This window comes from Schistosoma mansoni (genome assembly GCF_000237925.1).
Source record: "Schistosoma mansoni, WGS project CABG00000000 data, chromosome 3 unplaced supercontig 0077, strain Puerto Rico, whole genome shotgun sequence".
Lineage (NCBI taxonomy): Eukaryota > Metazoa > Platyhelminthes > Trematoda > Strigeidida > Schistosomatidae > Schistosoma > Schistosoma mansoni.
In genome coordinates this window covers 206952-223453 of record NW_017386007.1, presented here as the reverse complement: position 1 = coordinate 223453, position 16502 = coordinate 206952, and the positions used below count along the sequence as shown (strand labels likewise).

The following is a 16502-nucleotide window of genomic DNA, read 5'->3' as shown; positions in this document are numbered from 1 at the left end:
TTCCATTTTTTTTTAAATATCATCCGAGATGCAGGGTTTATTTTACGGACTTGTACGAAAAAATAGGATTCATCGTTTAAGCTAAAGAAGCAAGAGGTATGCTGTGGAGTCTAATATGCATGACACTTTCGTCATATTGAGAACTCGTCAGATGGACGTACCTGCATCTCAGAATTGATGTTTACTGTGAGACTCGAACCCAGTACAGTTCACTTTAAACGCCATCTCGTTATCCACTCAGCTACTGAGATGCAGGTATATCCAGCTGACGAGTCCCAAATAGAAGGAAACGAGCATCCTGAATCCCACTGCTAGCCACTATCCATCTTTTGCCTATAATGCTTGTGAATTAAGGTTATATCGAGGCAATACGCATAGTATTCACAATTAACTTATGAACCATATGCTCAAATCGCAATCCTTTTTTTCTATCAAGATGCTTGTCATTTATTTTGAATAGTTTCTGGTTTATTGTTATGATGATACTTACTTTATTGAGTTGATCAATACAAATACAAATTGAAATATATTTTTTTAATTACAAGAACCGTATTTTAATCAATATGTTTACTGTTACGTCCAGTTTAAACAACATTCGATAAAGGATTGGTCATGTTTTTACTACCAATACTAATGAAAGATGATATGAAGCAACTAAATGGAACATTCATGGAAAAATAGATGTCCATTAAAATTCAAAAACTTATAGAAAGACTGAATTATATTGAGATTTGCTTTACTTAAAGTATTTGAAACTCATATATTCATCATTCCCCCCATATAGAGTTCAGTCAAATAACCTTGTTTCAATGAAGGCTTAAATCACCTATCAATAAACTATATCATAAACCCAAGCTCATTATTTCAATGTTTCATGAAAAACCTAAGTAGCGTGTGTGTGATAGAACTACATTCAATTATATTTACCAGTTTCCATATGTGTATAAACACAAATACAAGAAGGATTATGTTGTTTAACTCAGCGAGTGGTTGTGCATCCAAATAAATGACAAAGAAAGAATCAAACTCACTGTCCCATTTGAGAATAGATGACAGACATTATTAGTCTTCCTCTATTCAGAGACAGCTGAAACTAGTGAGAGGATTGATTTTGTATAAAAGTAGTATATGGTGAATAATTAAGTTTTCAGAAGTTCTAACAATGAAGTAATTCTATATTCCATCATTTATGTGTTTAAAAGCAGTTCGTACTTGAACTAAACATTTCTCAATAATAGATATTTTTATTTTAATCTCCATGTAGTGTGGTCTACTTATATCCATATAAGTAGTATATGGTGATGGTCAGATATAGAATGTATTTTTTGCAGAAGACCGATAAGGAAAGAATTGAAATGAAGTGTAATTGGTGAGAAAATGCATAAACAATGAAATTAGAGAAGATTGTAAAAAAATTGTTACGCCTTAATGCCTTTTCTTCACATATAAGTATCTTAATAAGTTAGCAACTGATCACAACATATTCCGGATATACTTTGTTTATTAAAAGGACTAATTGTTTTGAAATGTCATCATGTTGTACAGAAAAATGTAGATGATACAAAAAAAATATAAAGATATAAGCAATACATACTTGGTAAACCAGATACTAGACGTAGTGGTCTCAATACTCTGAAAGCACGAAGTGCTTTAACATCTACACCAGATTGTTCAACCATTTGTTGAATAAGTGGTTGCAAAAGTCTATATGCCAAAAAATATAAAAAATAAACAAAAGTTTAAATTACTAGATTAGAACATAATTGGAAAATTATTTATCATTTAGTTTAGAGCGTAGTTTTAGGAGACCAGGAATAACGTTCCGTGTACTCGAATCGTTTGCCCTAGCGGTGTGAGGTGATAAAAGGACGTGAGAAGGGTTAGTCAAGGAGATAAGAGAGTTATTAAGAGGTGTAGGAAAGATTTGAATGTGACAAACTTGGTCTCGTATGCAGTTACGGGTATGAGGACTAATATCACTTTCCGGCTGCCTACACCGTGGAAGGGTATTTCCTGAGGGACCTGAAAATGAAGTTAGATTAAAGTTGGTCTTAACGACCTGGGAGCGTGACCGCAGTGCCCAAGGGACAACTGCTTGAGGCCGGTCACGCACGGCCTTCGTGTGGGGGATTTTTGACATGTTAGCTCCGTGCTTGTTGGGACCTTACCGCCGGAGACGGAAATCCGTGGGATATAGTGAGGTGTGCATTTTTAGGGTCGACCTTTTCTAACCCCACACCTCCTTGTGGGAAGGCAGAATCGCTGTTATGCTGGTTGTCTGAAGGAAACACCTTACTGCCGTCACACCTCTGTACAGTCGACAGTACGACTTCGCCTTCGGACCTTGGGTTAGCTGCTTTTAGTCTTACCGCTCTTCAACCAACCTATCTGGCATGATAGGACCTTGAGGAACGATTGTTCCAGCCAGTATAGTTCGATTGGTTCATCACGATAGGCAAGCCCGACCACCTTGTCAAGGTAGCAGCAACGGTCGGGCGATTATATTTACAAAAACTGACTATTAATTTTGAGTACATATTAGTATTAATAACTGATTACATATTATAAACTTACCCTAAGATAACTATAGTAAAATCAAGTATATTCCATGCATTACGTAAATATGCTCCTGGATGCATAACAAAACCAAAAGCTATAATTTTTAAAACACATTCCACAGTAAAGATAACTATAAATACATTTTCAATTTTTTCCTAAAATTTAACAAGAAAAAAAAATTCAAAAAAATATTTTCATTTAAGAAATAATATTGACGAGACCATAATTTATGGATGACCTTGAAACGAATCTTAGGTGACCCTGAGAAGTATTAGCCAATCAGAAGACAGTTAGTATAGAGTAAAAATATATTATACAACACGAAAGAATTAGAGTGGATACACCTCTTCTATATGGTCCAAAAACTTGTCAAGGTTAGAAAGAGGTTCAAAGGTTTTAAGGTCGTAATGCATAAGGTAGAGGAACTCATCCATATGGTTCCATAATACTTGGTCTCTGGAACCATGATTAAGTCACAAAAATTCACTCAGCCTCGACCACATAGCTTCAATATTGTTTGTATGTACTCCGGTTGTGTAAGTTTATCATTTTTATTATGGATATGTCACTACAGTAACATCTGCGAATATTGCAACGAATGTTACTGGTGTTTTTACTATATAGTTCACGGCAATTATTATAATATGCCTTAGTCTCAATCTGGATCGAGCGATAAAGGTTCCTATTCTAGCAAATGTATTCCTTGAACATATATTAAATTGGAGTACAACATCATGGTAGTCTGTACAAGATCTACAAGTCATTTAATTACCGCAATTACAAATACAGTAATTTTTTAGTAGTCTCATTCGTTGTAGCCGCTTATTTGTTGGAGTCTTCTCTAAAATCCTCTGTGAACTGATCGTACATGAGCATCAGGTACTGAAATTGGTACCATGACCTTGAAGTCCCTCAAACGCTACTGATTGTCTCGTCCATAAATTATAGTCTCGCCATAATATTTTGTACCTATTAGTTCCCTGTATAGATGTGAATACTATCAAAACAATAACTGAAACAGAATAAGATGAATATATATCATATTTAGTAGTCCCTCCCTCAACCACTTACAACCATAATTGTATTAAAATACTGACTAAAAAATTGGAATGACAACGTGTTCTGATGAGGTTTCTTAAGCAACTTCAAAATAATTCGTTGTGAAGCTCATTAAACTTAAGTTCATGTGTTGAGCTATATCAGACTTACTTATCTAGTCAATAGTTAAATTTAAACACATTAGACTTCGGAGTAGTTGACATAAATTAATCAATAGAATAATGGATGTGCAAAACTTACAACGTCAATAGATTAACCGCTCTAACTAATAATTATCACTTAGTTACTGAGTTCTATATTTACTTCCTCTTAATATATAGTTACTATGACAAGTTAATATACATTGCACAACCATAAAAAAGATAACATTAAATAGCATTAAATACCCCATCACACAAGCAAGTGGCTATCAGGACTCAGTGGCCGAGTGGATAATGCGATGTCGTTTGAAGCGAGGGTACTGGGTTCAAGTCCCAGATTGAACATCAACTCTGAGATGCAAGTACATCAAGCTGACGAGTTCCAAATAGGATGAAACGCGCGTCCTGGATTCCACTGCTAGCCACTATCCATCTCTGCTTACAAAAAACATCAGTTTTTATATGTAATCACTTTTCCTTCTTGAACATTCCATCACCACTTATAACTGGCTTAGACATTGTTCAACCACTTTATTATACTAGACGATTTCCCTCACATATTTGATATGATTAAACATATTATCAAACCACTTAAATTACATTTCTTATAGTTAGGCCATACATAAGATAGTACACTAACTGAGAGTTTTCATAAGTAAAATGAGAAAGAGATGGTTTGAACTTTCGTATGGCTAAGGCTTCAATAAACCTTAGTATACTCCCTTTTACACTTTTATGCAACACCAAAAAAGCCGAGTTAAGATCAATCTTATGACCTGTTTCAGCGTATACTAAGGTCTATTGAAGCCTTAACGATACGAAAATTTAAACCCCCTTTGTGTATTCAAAAACAGTTTGTTCTCACCTTAAACCTACCCTGGTAATATTAGTTTATTATTCAGAGTGATTAGGTTTCAAATTGTTTTCACATTATTATTATTATTATTATTATTATAGTTGAAAGCGTGAGTCAATTAAAGCTAGACCACCAGGGAAAACCTGGAAGCACTGAACAGCCATTTCGTCCTGTTAAGGGACTCCTTAGCAGTGCGCATCCACGATCCCGCTTCGCGAGCGAGATTCGGATCCAGGACCTACCAGTCTCGCTCCAGAGCACTTAACCGATAGACCACTGAGCCGGCATCCGATGGTGTTAATGTCTAACTCCAACCAATTCACGAAGTTGAGTGACCGTTCACCAATTGTCTTCAGTGAGTTCCTATCTCAAAACAGACCTGGTTTGAACTCCACTGGTCACTGCTTCTCGCTAGAACTTCTGGATTTATCTTGTCTACTCTTACCCCCCCCATTTCCAGTCTAGTTGACCTTTTATTTTTGTATATAAATGTTCTTAACAAGTATATGTATGATCAGATCATTCCAAATGTATTGCACTAATATATCACATAGTTTTGATAATCTTCGTCTTCTTATTATACTATCGAAAAAGAGATGGTTTAAAATTCGTACGTATACAACTATTTGGCATACTGACACTATACATTAGTTCTCTTTTCTTGATAGATCGCTACTTTAAAAATACTTTAAGTAAACTGAACATTTAATAAGACAAAACCAAGTTGAAATGAAAAACCTGGTTTTCCTTAGTGGTCTGACTTCAATTGACTCATGATTTCAACTATATAAAATTACTAAAATCTCCACAAAACCCCCTTCTAATAGTCGTTATAATTGGTAAGCAAAGATGGATAGTGGCTAGCAGTGGAATCCAGGACGCGTGTCACTTCACCCTATTTGGAACTCGTCAGTTGGATGTACCTGCATCTCAGAGTTGATGTTCACTCTGGGACTCGAACTCAGTACCTTTCGCTTCAAACGCCATCGCGTTATCCACTTGGCCACTGAGTCCTGATAGCCATTTGCTTGTGCGATGTCTTTATAATTGTTCGTAATAACGTACTTTAAGACACAAAAACATGTTTCAATAATCTACAATAAACTCAAAGAATAGGCAACAACAAAAATTTGATATAACAATGAAATCATAAACGTATAAAATTAACAGAAATAATTACCAGTATGTGATTGAGAGTATTTGAATCCCCATCAGGATATGGTGTTATGGCACCAAGTGCACAACAGTTAGCCATTATTGTAAGAAGAATAAGGTATTCAAATGGTCTAACAAGTTTAAATTAAGGTTTCAAGCCGGATAATAGAAAAAAATTTTGTTCGTTAAAACAGTAAAATCGATAAATTTACAACATGATACCCGAATATTTATTAATGTAAAGCAAACAGTTGAAATATAGTCTAAACCATCATTCTAGAGAGCTAAGAGATTGATGCCATGAAGCTTCAAGAATTCTTCTAACATAAAAGCACCCGACCTGTAACACATCAACACATGAAACATATATAGGGTAACTGCTGATATTAGCCAGATAATGGAGGACGGCAAGGCATGGGGTTGGCAACTTCATGCTGTAGAAAATAACCTTGTTAAAAAAAAGTCAATCAACAAAATCATTTAGATCATTTAAACTTCGTTCTAGGAGTTGAGAATTCTTTACATATCAACACATTTCTTTAATTGATAGCAGCCATACACTCAAAACTATCACCCTCTCTCTCTCTGTAGTAGTCGCTTGGTCTCTGATCATCAGTTAGTTGAGGCACATCACACAAGAGAGAGAGTAAAAAATCACGAGCAAAACCGTAACGGCTATGAGGTACATAAAACTCACCTTAAATCTAGATGACCTACAAGGTCGTCGTTCTGCATCAATCATTTAAGTAGGCTGGTTTAACTTTATACTACACATGAAAGAGATCTCAAAATGTTTACCAACATCAAATAATCATGTACAAATATATTGTGTTAAGGGAAACCATTCAACCACCAAATCTTTTTGTTCTAAATCATGAATAAAATGTGCAGAATCGTTTAATCTCACCCTTTACCCACAACATCACTCATGAAATATTTTTGATGAAAGTGTTAAATAATACAGAACTTTGCACTCTATAGATATTTCCTAGCCTCAAGTGTAAGAACTATTTAACTAACTGATTCCAGCAGGCAACTGGCCTTAGCAATTAACATGCATACTTTCCAGTACATAGGTTTACGATAGATATACAAGAATGCTAATAAAAAAAGAAACCTTGGACTAGAAGTGGTACAGGTGTGTTTTATTGCAACAAATTTCTCGAGCACTTGAAAGTAATCAAAGCAATGCTCTGAGCTCTTGTATTTGGTTTGCAAGACAAGACAACTAATTCAACTACAGACATCGGAACCTGTATTTTGTATGATAGCCTTCAGACGAAATGAATTACAAATGACAGTTAATTTTTTTCTGGTGTCTGGAACATATCAACAAAAGTATGTTAGTATCGAACGAAGGATAAGTAAATCAAAGTAGCTTGAATTTACGCAGCATACACCAAATCAGTGAGGGTAAGTCAACAGAATGAGTTGTTGTTTTCCGTGATAAATCAGTTTCATCATCAGAATGAAGAAGAGAAGTATAAAAATCTCGTCTAATGCTGCTACAAGTTCGAACTAAGCATTAAAACAATAGTAATGGTATACCAATCTGAACTGCAAAAATGTAAGTGCTAAAGTTTATGGAGTGCATATCTGTAAAAACAAAAGTATTTTCATTCGAAATGTTTGTGTAAAGGATACTTCCATTCTCCAATTTTTATGCACACTTTTCTCAAAGAATTCCTAAGTGTTAAGCAGAACAAAGTACGCTCTGGTCTCGTATTAGCGGCTTGTGCTCTAGCTCCAGCTCTCTTCTTGGCAGCAACAGACTGAGCAGCCAAAGTAAGAGCAGCTAAATTAAGTGGCTTTCCCTGTTGATTTGCAGCTGCCGCAGCTATGCCAGCTATTCCAGATAGTCCGGTTACACCAGTAGTGTTTGTGACACTAGTACGTGTATGAAGACCAGTATCTGATAAAAGATTTTGATTTGGGGCATGTGACTGTCGGTCACTCATAACGCTGGTTAATGCTGTCGAATCTGCATAGAGTGGTCCATTGATATTATTTACTACTTTCTCTTCTTGTTCGTATTGATGGATATTTTTAAAAATATAATTCGAATTTGATTCTCTCGATTGGTTATTATGTTCCCTTGTTAAAGGATCAGACCTTAGAGATTCCGGTTGAAATCCGTCAGGCTGAAGGTTCTGTCCTATGTTCATTTCTAGGAAGCTATAAGGGTAAAAAAATAGTTGAAATACTCCATGTTATGAATGCCACAATGCATAAAATGATCAGTAACTAATCGACTAATATGAACTGTTTTGTATATAATCAAGATGCATCTACAATGTTGAGACCTTTTGTTAATTATGTTGTGACAAGTGCTCGTTCTTACTCCTAATCCGTTACCGAAGCAGTCTTTTAGAGATCGACTGCAAATTTTGATTTAATTAATCTCTTTCTTCTTGTTCAGTTTTGATTTGAGCTGGCATGGACCCGTGTTTGAGAAAGGTTTAGACCAGTGCAAACAGACTGTAACTCAACAATGACAGTTATCTGCACTTTGGGAAGATCAAGCAATATATATTGAGAAATTATAACTTCCTACATGGGTAACAAAGACATGTGTGAATACATAGTGTCAGATAAACTGTTTCAATATCACACAAGTAAAAGTATCAAGCATTAATGATATGGCAATTTCAGAGTTTAAAATGGCAGGTATATTCAAACAAACAATATATACAAGCACATAATTGTTTATCAGCCACACATTATGTCAACAGAGTTATAGAGAAGCATCCTGAATTAAAGGTTTAGTACATTCAGATTCATCCCACTATTAGGATATTCGATAAGAAGTTAAAATAAATCAATTTTACATATAAAATAATAAGTAGATATTTTTACTATCAAATTCCAGTTCAAAATACTTTTTGTCACAGCTGATATTTATCTCAAAATAATTCACCGCATAAAAAGCAAAAACATACAGATATTCCACGGAGCGAACCAATAAAATATTATTCCGATAATGTATTGAGAAAACTAGGGTTATCAAAATTATGTGATATGTCTGCGTAATACATTTCGAACAATCTGATCGCACATATACTTGTTAAAACATTTTTATATGGAAACTAAAAGGTCAATTAGGCAGATTAAAAGTAGGCCGTAACGAAGAAAAATAAAGTACGCAAAAACAATGCGATAATCACTCTGGATAATAAATCAGTATTGCCAGGGTAGGTTAAGAGTAAGAACAAATTGTTTTTGAACACATAAAGAGGGCTTCAGTTTCCTTATAGCCAAGGCTTCAATAAACCTCAGTTTACATTATATTATCATTTAAAGGCGACTCAAATAGTCTCATGTCGAAACGAATACTTAATTTAGCCGTAAACAGGACATTTTATACAGCCCAATTCGTCATTATTGAAAAGATAATGTCTACGTTTCACCGAAAACCCAAACAGCACGTAAGTTATTACGTCACATCCGATTGTGTCTATCAATTTACATTTATGTGCGGAGACACGTACATAGGGGGGAGCAATATTGATCTGCATGTAAGGGTGACGGAATACATGCCCAAGTGGCCGCTGAAAAAAGTGGACTCCAGTGGTCAAATAAAATCAAAGGATAGACTAACATCTTCAGATTGTTTGAAATGCATTACGCAGACATATCACATAATTCTGATAACCGTCTTCTCATAGCATAATCGAAAAATATTATTCCGAAAACATTTAGCATAATTAATAACGGTGACTAAGCTATTCATGAATAAGCGAATCAAATTGTATAATTATAACACAAAAGAGACATAAATCTCCTAGATCAAGTACAGAGACGGATCACAAAGTGAGTGACGAAGCTAAGAAACGAATATTATGAATATAAACTCCGAGACTTAAGATTATTCACTCCGAGTTGTACGACGTGATCCGATTATGGTACACAGTGCAGTAAATATATCAAGTCATAACTATACAAACGTCACCAACCTCCAAATAATTCTACAACGAAGGGAAAAAAAACAGGTATGGTCGCTTTATCGCTGACAGTTGCGACCAGTTGGGAAGCTCTCCCAGACGAAATGACCGTAGCCCCTCAGTGGATAGCTTCAATAGCATACTTGACAAATACATTCTCATGAACTATCATCTCTGCCTAGAATAACTGTACCGAATAAATATCTTGCAACATGTCTACTATTATCATTGCCACGACACAAACTTATTCCTATTTCGCCTAATGTCATCCCCATTTTGTTTTCACGTTTCGGTCTTCTCACACTGTCTGATTTACCAATGAAATAACTTGTTTATTTACTTCTTGATAGTACCAACTTCTTTTGTAGCTCAACTGCATCTAAATTTTCTCTTTACAATTTCGTGCATTGTTATCAATCAACTTACTGTCAGGCAATGCGATAGCTACTAGACTTAAAAACCTTAATGCCCTTGAACAAACGTATTCATACAGATTGCAACGTAAGCAAACCCAAAAACAACTAACAAATTAACCAGAACTAGTGCATTTGAGTGGCTAGAAGATCACCCAATCAACATTACCAAGTATCTGGAACAGTGATGAAACAACGAGAAATGAGTGCAGAGAAATTAACCAGTTTATATGAACTCATGTCTAAGAAACTTTTATTGCAGACAAGTGGACCCAAATGATCTGTAAATCACACCACCAAGAAAACAACATAATCTCCAAAGCTCCAATTCACAAGTTGATCTTATATCGTTTTCCATGTACACTTATCATAAAGACCCTTTCTTTACAATTGAAAATTCTGACAACAATGTACAAAAATTTCAAGATACAAAAATTGTCTGTTTAACTGCAAACATTCAAATCCTTATCCCACCGGTTGAATGTGGAATGGGTGTATTTACGGTGAGTTAGCTTCGAATATCAACAGTTTAATAATATGAATATAAAATGAGTAATCCTATAGGATTACTTTATAGATGTTATTTGATTAGCAAAAACATTGTATAGATATCGACGCAGAAAAAACATCATACAATCTTCTAGAATATACCATTCAATTAACAAATAAAAGCCCTAGTGAACACATCAATAACTTATCAGGTGGTTTTATAAGAACAAACATAAAATCCCCAAAAATAATCAAATTCATTTACTAGTACCTGTGTTATTACCTCAAATAAATTATATGATCTACTCGTTTTAAGTTTGATTCATCAATCAATCAATATAATCATATAGTATCGGTCGGATAATGAATAAAACAACAACATATTTACATAGTCAATTTGAGCGCATCTGAAGATGAAAGAGTGAGTACATTTAGCAAAAACATTGTGGCTTAAAAAAACAACCTCATGACATCCATGGAACAAGATGTATTCAGAGAAATCTGTTTTCACTTATTTTCTTGTCTCAAGACTTTAGATACCCCATGACTTTATAAAGTGGAGCTTTGAGGTTTATGTTGTTTTCTTGGTGGTGTGATTTACAGTTCATTTGGGTTAACTTGTCTGCAACAAAAATTTCTTAGACATGAGCTCATATAAACTGGTTGATCGCTGTTTTAGATACTTGGTAATGTTCAATGGGTGATAGTCTAGTCACTTAATGCACTAATTCGAGAGTGTGGTAATAATTTGTGGATCTGTATATTTTGCAGTTTCAGTACGGTTGTCTCAGGGTAGTATGGATCCTGGATAGCAGCGGCTATCAAGTTACCGGACAGGAAGTTGGTCGGTCGCAATGTGAAAATAATAAAGTGGTAATTGGAGTTCTGATAGAAGACGTTTGTTCCAAGAATAACAAATACGTTAATTAATTGGCAATGTGGATGTGCACGTAAACGGAGATGATAATATGAAACACAAAGCGTGGTTACTGACATACGGTAATGATAGTCCTGATAATTTATGAAACATTCAACAGGCACAGCTAAGCGAAGAGGAGGATGGTTATGCATTGGTATGTTCTTGTCAATTCTTCTCTTAAAACTGTCTTCTGGAGATTGTGGTCACTTCGGCTAGGAGTGCATCCCAGATGAGGTTAACTTGTAATGAGAGCGTATTTCGATGTCCGCTCTTTGATGTACGATTTCTCAGGGGTTGTCCTTAGGAGCGTGGTGATGAGGTTTCGGTATTCTGCTCGAGTTTGGGTGCCTTGGCGAACTTATGATTTTGTATGCCATTATCAGATCATCTCTTATTCATCTGTGACTCAGAGAGAAATATCACTGGTGTTAAGGCGTGTACTCGTAAGGTTTATGTTTTTGAAAACTTTGTCTGCGGACTTTAAAGTGTAGCCATGTTTACGTTTTAAACATTTTAGGAACAACCGTGAAGTGGTTGTGTCAACGTGAAATGACGAGTCTGCCGTCGTTGTGTAGTTCGAACTGATGTCTAAGCTCTCTACAGTTAAAAGCCCAGAATCACGCTCTGAAAAGACGATCGGGAATTTCCATGTGGGTGTAATTGGTTTGTGTCGAATGAGGTAGAATGTTCATGACAACACATTTCGACAGGTTAAAAATTATCCCACTGTTTGGTCCCCATTCCTCTATTGTTGTAAGATCTTTTTGAAGCTCAAGCGAATTGGTAGAATTATGGTCAAGTTCGGTATTAGAACATTTGTCTTTGTTATTATAACAACGGACCCAATCCCAAGGTTGAGAATTTCTTGTGATGTGACCACTTATTCTATAAGATCATATGTGGAAGTTATATCATTGCCCACACTGACTCATCATACCGTGACGGTCAGCAACACGATGTATAGCACTTCTGAGGAACATATTTGGGCTGGGGATTGAATAATACATTTTAGTGTAAATAGAGACTTGTCACTGGAATGATCACGCCACCAAGACTGAGCCATGCTTTACTGATCGATTATTCCCGTGTTCACCATTCTTTAACTTCTCTCAGTGTTACATGTTGAAAGTGAATTCTCTCAGTATTTATACGCTCAGCACTACCCTCCCATTAGAACCAACGTGACGTTGGCAAGACACCAAATCAAGTGGGATTATCGCCCGCCGGAGGTTACCAATAGAACAATAAGCGTCTTCTGGGTATTGATAAACTGAAAAATAAACCAAAAATAAGTCGGCAGCCACTGATCGGGAAATACGTGTAATAATTCTAAAATCTTTGGTTTAATTCTTGACAGGCTCAAAATGAAAATCTGGGGGAATATCATCTAAGAGTTAAGCGGGAGACATGCTGTAGACTCAATGATTTGGTATGTAATAAACTGATTATTTACATTCATACAGGTTGATGATGCACACTAGTTGCAAGTATATTGTGTTGGCATAAGATAGAAATCGAGTTATTTGAAACAAAGCGACTATGCGGTGTTCAATTCTGTAAGATCCATACTAAAGTTCTGCTGGAGAATAACTCTCTGGGTAGTTCAAACACGCCATATTGCCCATTTGAAATCAAAACAAAGCGATTGGAAAAACAACGGTTCTAAATTTCATTATAAATACAAATGTACATTATTACCTTAACAAATATTACCGCTCATTTATTCAACCAATAATTGTCTCCGCCATAATCTGTGTAAATTACTATAAATAGACAAATTGATAAGGAATGTGAGAAAATTACCGAGCGCACCAAAAATCAAGTGCTATTCTAATCTTTCCGGATAGATCACGTAAAAATCCGTTCAAAAGATAATATTTTATTGCTTTATAACACAAAGTTCTTGCAATTCTCGAAAAGTGCTTCAATTCACAATCACAATGCACAATCCCCGTCAACGGAGGCAACACATTCAAAGGGGAGACAGTCAATATGGCTGTCGTCAAGATCAAGTATCAACTGAACATAAATACATTTCCGGGAGAAACATAAAAACTCAGTGAAGGCGAAAGCAAAATGAGAAAACCATAATGAAATAAGATATTACCATCTCAAATGGCATCAAAAAGGCTGACAAAATATACAACTAAAGAAACCCACAAGAATAAGTTGCGAATGTATGCATGGATGGATTTTCACACAAAACCTTCAGAATGGATCTTACAAATTGAACTAGACTTATGTGGGACAAATATAGGTGATGTGATGTCGTACGATTCTTTCAGTCAAATCAGTCTTGATAAGATGGTAAATATATATTCCCAAAACTATCTCTGAAGTGGTTCATATGAAACATATATAGCTAGTATGAGCGAAAATATATTCATGTTACGAAGTACCAAAAACATGATAAATCATCTAATAAAATAATAAAATTTGTCTGCGTTATTTTCGGGATTTAGATCATCCAGTGCATTAAACATGTAAAAAGCCAACCACAAAAAACGGCATAGGTCCGAAATGAATCGGAATAAAGCCTAAGCATTGCAACTGATTCCCGTTTGTGCATCATGCTGTTAACTTTGTCACCCGGTTGATCCAGTTAAAATGCAAAAGTCCAGATAAATACATGGCTATCCCCTTAAAAACTTCATGAAATGAGATTAAGAGATGAGACTATTTAGCTTAGACTCACCGTAAGCTTCAAGACTATTGTGCTCGTTCTTCGGCAATGAAACTTGAAAATCGTAAATTAGGCCGTCAGTGGTAGAAAGGAAAGATATTACGGGATAGTCCATAGTTTAAGATACTGTGAAATACTAAGTGAAGAAACAAGATGAAGGATTAGTTCAGGACAATTAAGCAACCCTTGATTACATTAGTTATCCCTCCTGTGTACTTACGTCGACCAAGAGCGATATCTGCCAATAATTGTTGTTTTAACAAGTCTATTTCACCGAGGCATGCAAATGCCACAGAAACTTGTAAATGAACCATCATAACTGGACATAAATATAGACGATCAGTTATTGGTATTGATCGAGCTAGTAAGAAGAGTACTAATCGACATTACAATACGATAGTACACATAAGCATAATTAAACGGACTGGAAAAAATATGTTAACACAGTATTTGCAGTCAGTCATTTACAACGTGAAGTAAGAAATATACGTGCATCGGTCCAAGTTGCCACAACTCATTAACACAAGATGATCAGCTGATTTAATGAAGTAGTTACTTCAATGGTAGTAACATATAAAAGAATGATTGCGTATAAGGATATAACACAGGAAGAATTAGTTAGTAGAAATAAAGGTACAAAGCAATTTTGATCTCACAGTTTAAAGGAAGATAGCGAGTGTATACACTAACGCCATTGTGATTTATTCTGAGCCATGTCACTCACAGTATCCAACCATTGGTTACGATAGTTATGCGGACCTCAGCCAACTAGTCTGCATCTACCAACATGGCTCAAACTAGAAGTTAGTGACTTTATGAAGTGATCCACGACACGTTTTGCTGTGGTCACTCCTAACTTTACCCATCCGTCTCCAACACTAGTAAGCATTGCGCGTTGTGGTAATCGATGTTCAGGCATACGTAACACGTGGTCCAGCCATCTCAGTCTATGAAGATTTACAACCTCATCAACAGACTTACCATCATTCCATAATACCCTGTAAGATCCACTTTGAAGGTGAAAATCTCTCCATGCATACATTTGCATCTTCTTACTGGTTTCTTTATTTGTACATATTGTTAATCTTTTTGATGCCAATTGAGACTGTAGTGTTTAATTTTAATAATAGTTTTCCCATTTTTTTCTGTTGCTTTCATTGGGTTTCTATATTTCTTCTTGAATTGTATCTAATTTGTTTTAATTGTTATTATTCTGGTGCCTGCCATATTGGTTGTTCCCAGTTTGATTGTGCTGTTTGATTTGACTGGGATCGTGCATTTTGGTTGTAAATTGGAGCACTTTCCCAGAATTTGAAACACTGTGTTATAGAGCAACCTCTCAAACGGAATTTTTACTTGATCTATACAGAAAGGATAGAATACCACCTACTTTTTGGTGTGTTCTTTAAATTTATTATGTTTCTTATCAATTTGTTATTTATTGTAACTTAGATTGATTATTCTGAGAACAGTTGTTGGTTGAATAACTGTGTGGTAATATTTATTTAGGTGAATTTGTACATTTGTATATATGATAAATTTTAGAACCGTTGTTACCCCAATCACTTTGTTCTGATTTCGATTGGAGTGCACGCGTGACTTCACTTTTACTCGACAGTTATTCGACACCAAACGCAGTTTGGATTTTATATACCCTATGTCTAGCCTCACTATTACTTACCCCATAATCCCAGTAAATGCGAGCAATATTTCTAAGATACCTGTCATCAAATACTAGTAACTTAAGAGTATCTTCTACTGTTAATCGCCACGTTTAGCAGCCGTGAAGTAGAACAGAGTGAACTGCTGCGCAGTATACTCGTACTCTGATTGATAGACGGATATTTCGTCTTCGCCATAGGTGACGTAGGTTGGCAAAAGTCAAACAAGCTTTCCGAGTGTGTGCAGAGATTTTGTCAAACACCAGCCCATTAGGGCTGATCAGACTTCCAAAATAAGCAAAGTTGTCGACACGTTCGACTACTTCATTCCTTATCCTTAGTTCAAATAATGACGCAGGCCAGTCCCGAAGTAACAATTTACATTTGGATGGAGAGAAACGCATTCCAAATATCCTGGCACTGTTACTCAGTGCTACCAAAAGACTCTGTATTTTATCAGCGTCTTCACCAAACAAGAATATGTCAATCGCATATTAAGTCAATAGGTGGACCTCCTGTTGAGAGATCAGTCCCCGAAAATCCGGTCTTAACATCAATGTTTGTTATCTATAGTAGAACCGTATTCAAGACTCTGATGAAGTACTACAAATTCGTTCTCCATATATC

The 16502-nt window shown here is 35.6% G+C and overlaps 1 protein-coding gene across 1 annotated transcript in view; it reads right to left on the bottom strand.

Moving 5' to 3' along the window:
* The window catches only part of Smp_159990 (voltage-dependent calcium channel), a gene marked incomplete at both ends in the record, with an annotated part of 134204 nt that extends 126270 nt beyond the window's left edge, over nucleotides 1-7934 (bottom strand). Inside the window, 4 exons of the mRNA XM_018791368.1 lie at nucleotides 1595-1704; nucleotides 2575-2714; nucleotides 5795-5900; nucleotides 7414-7934. Of these exons, the coding sequence (XP_018645428.1) occupies nucleotides 1595-1704; nucleotides 2575-2714; nucleotides 5795-5900; nucleotides 7414-7934 (877 nt within the window). The remainder of the gene's footprint in view (nucleotides 1-1594; nucleotides 1705-2574; nucleotides 2715-5794; nucleotides 5901-7413) is intronic.
* Between the last annotated feature and the right edge of the window lie 8568 nt (nucleotides 7935-16502).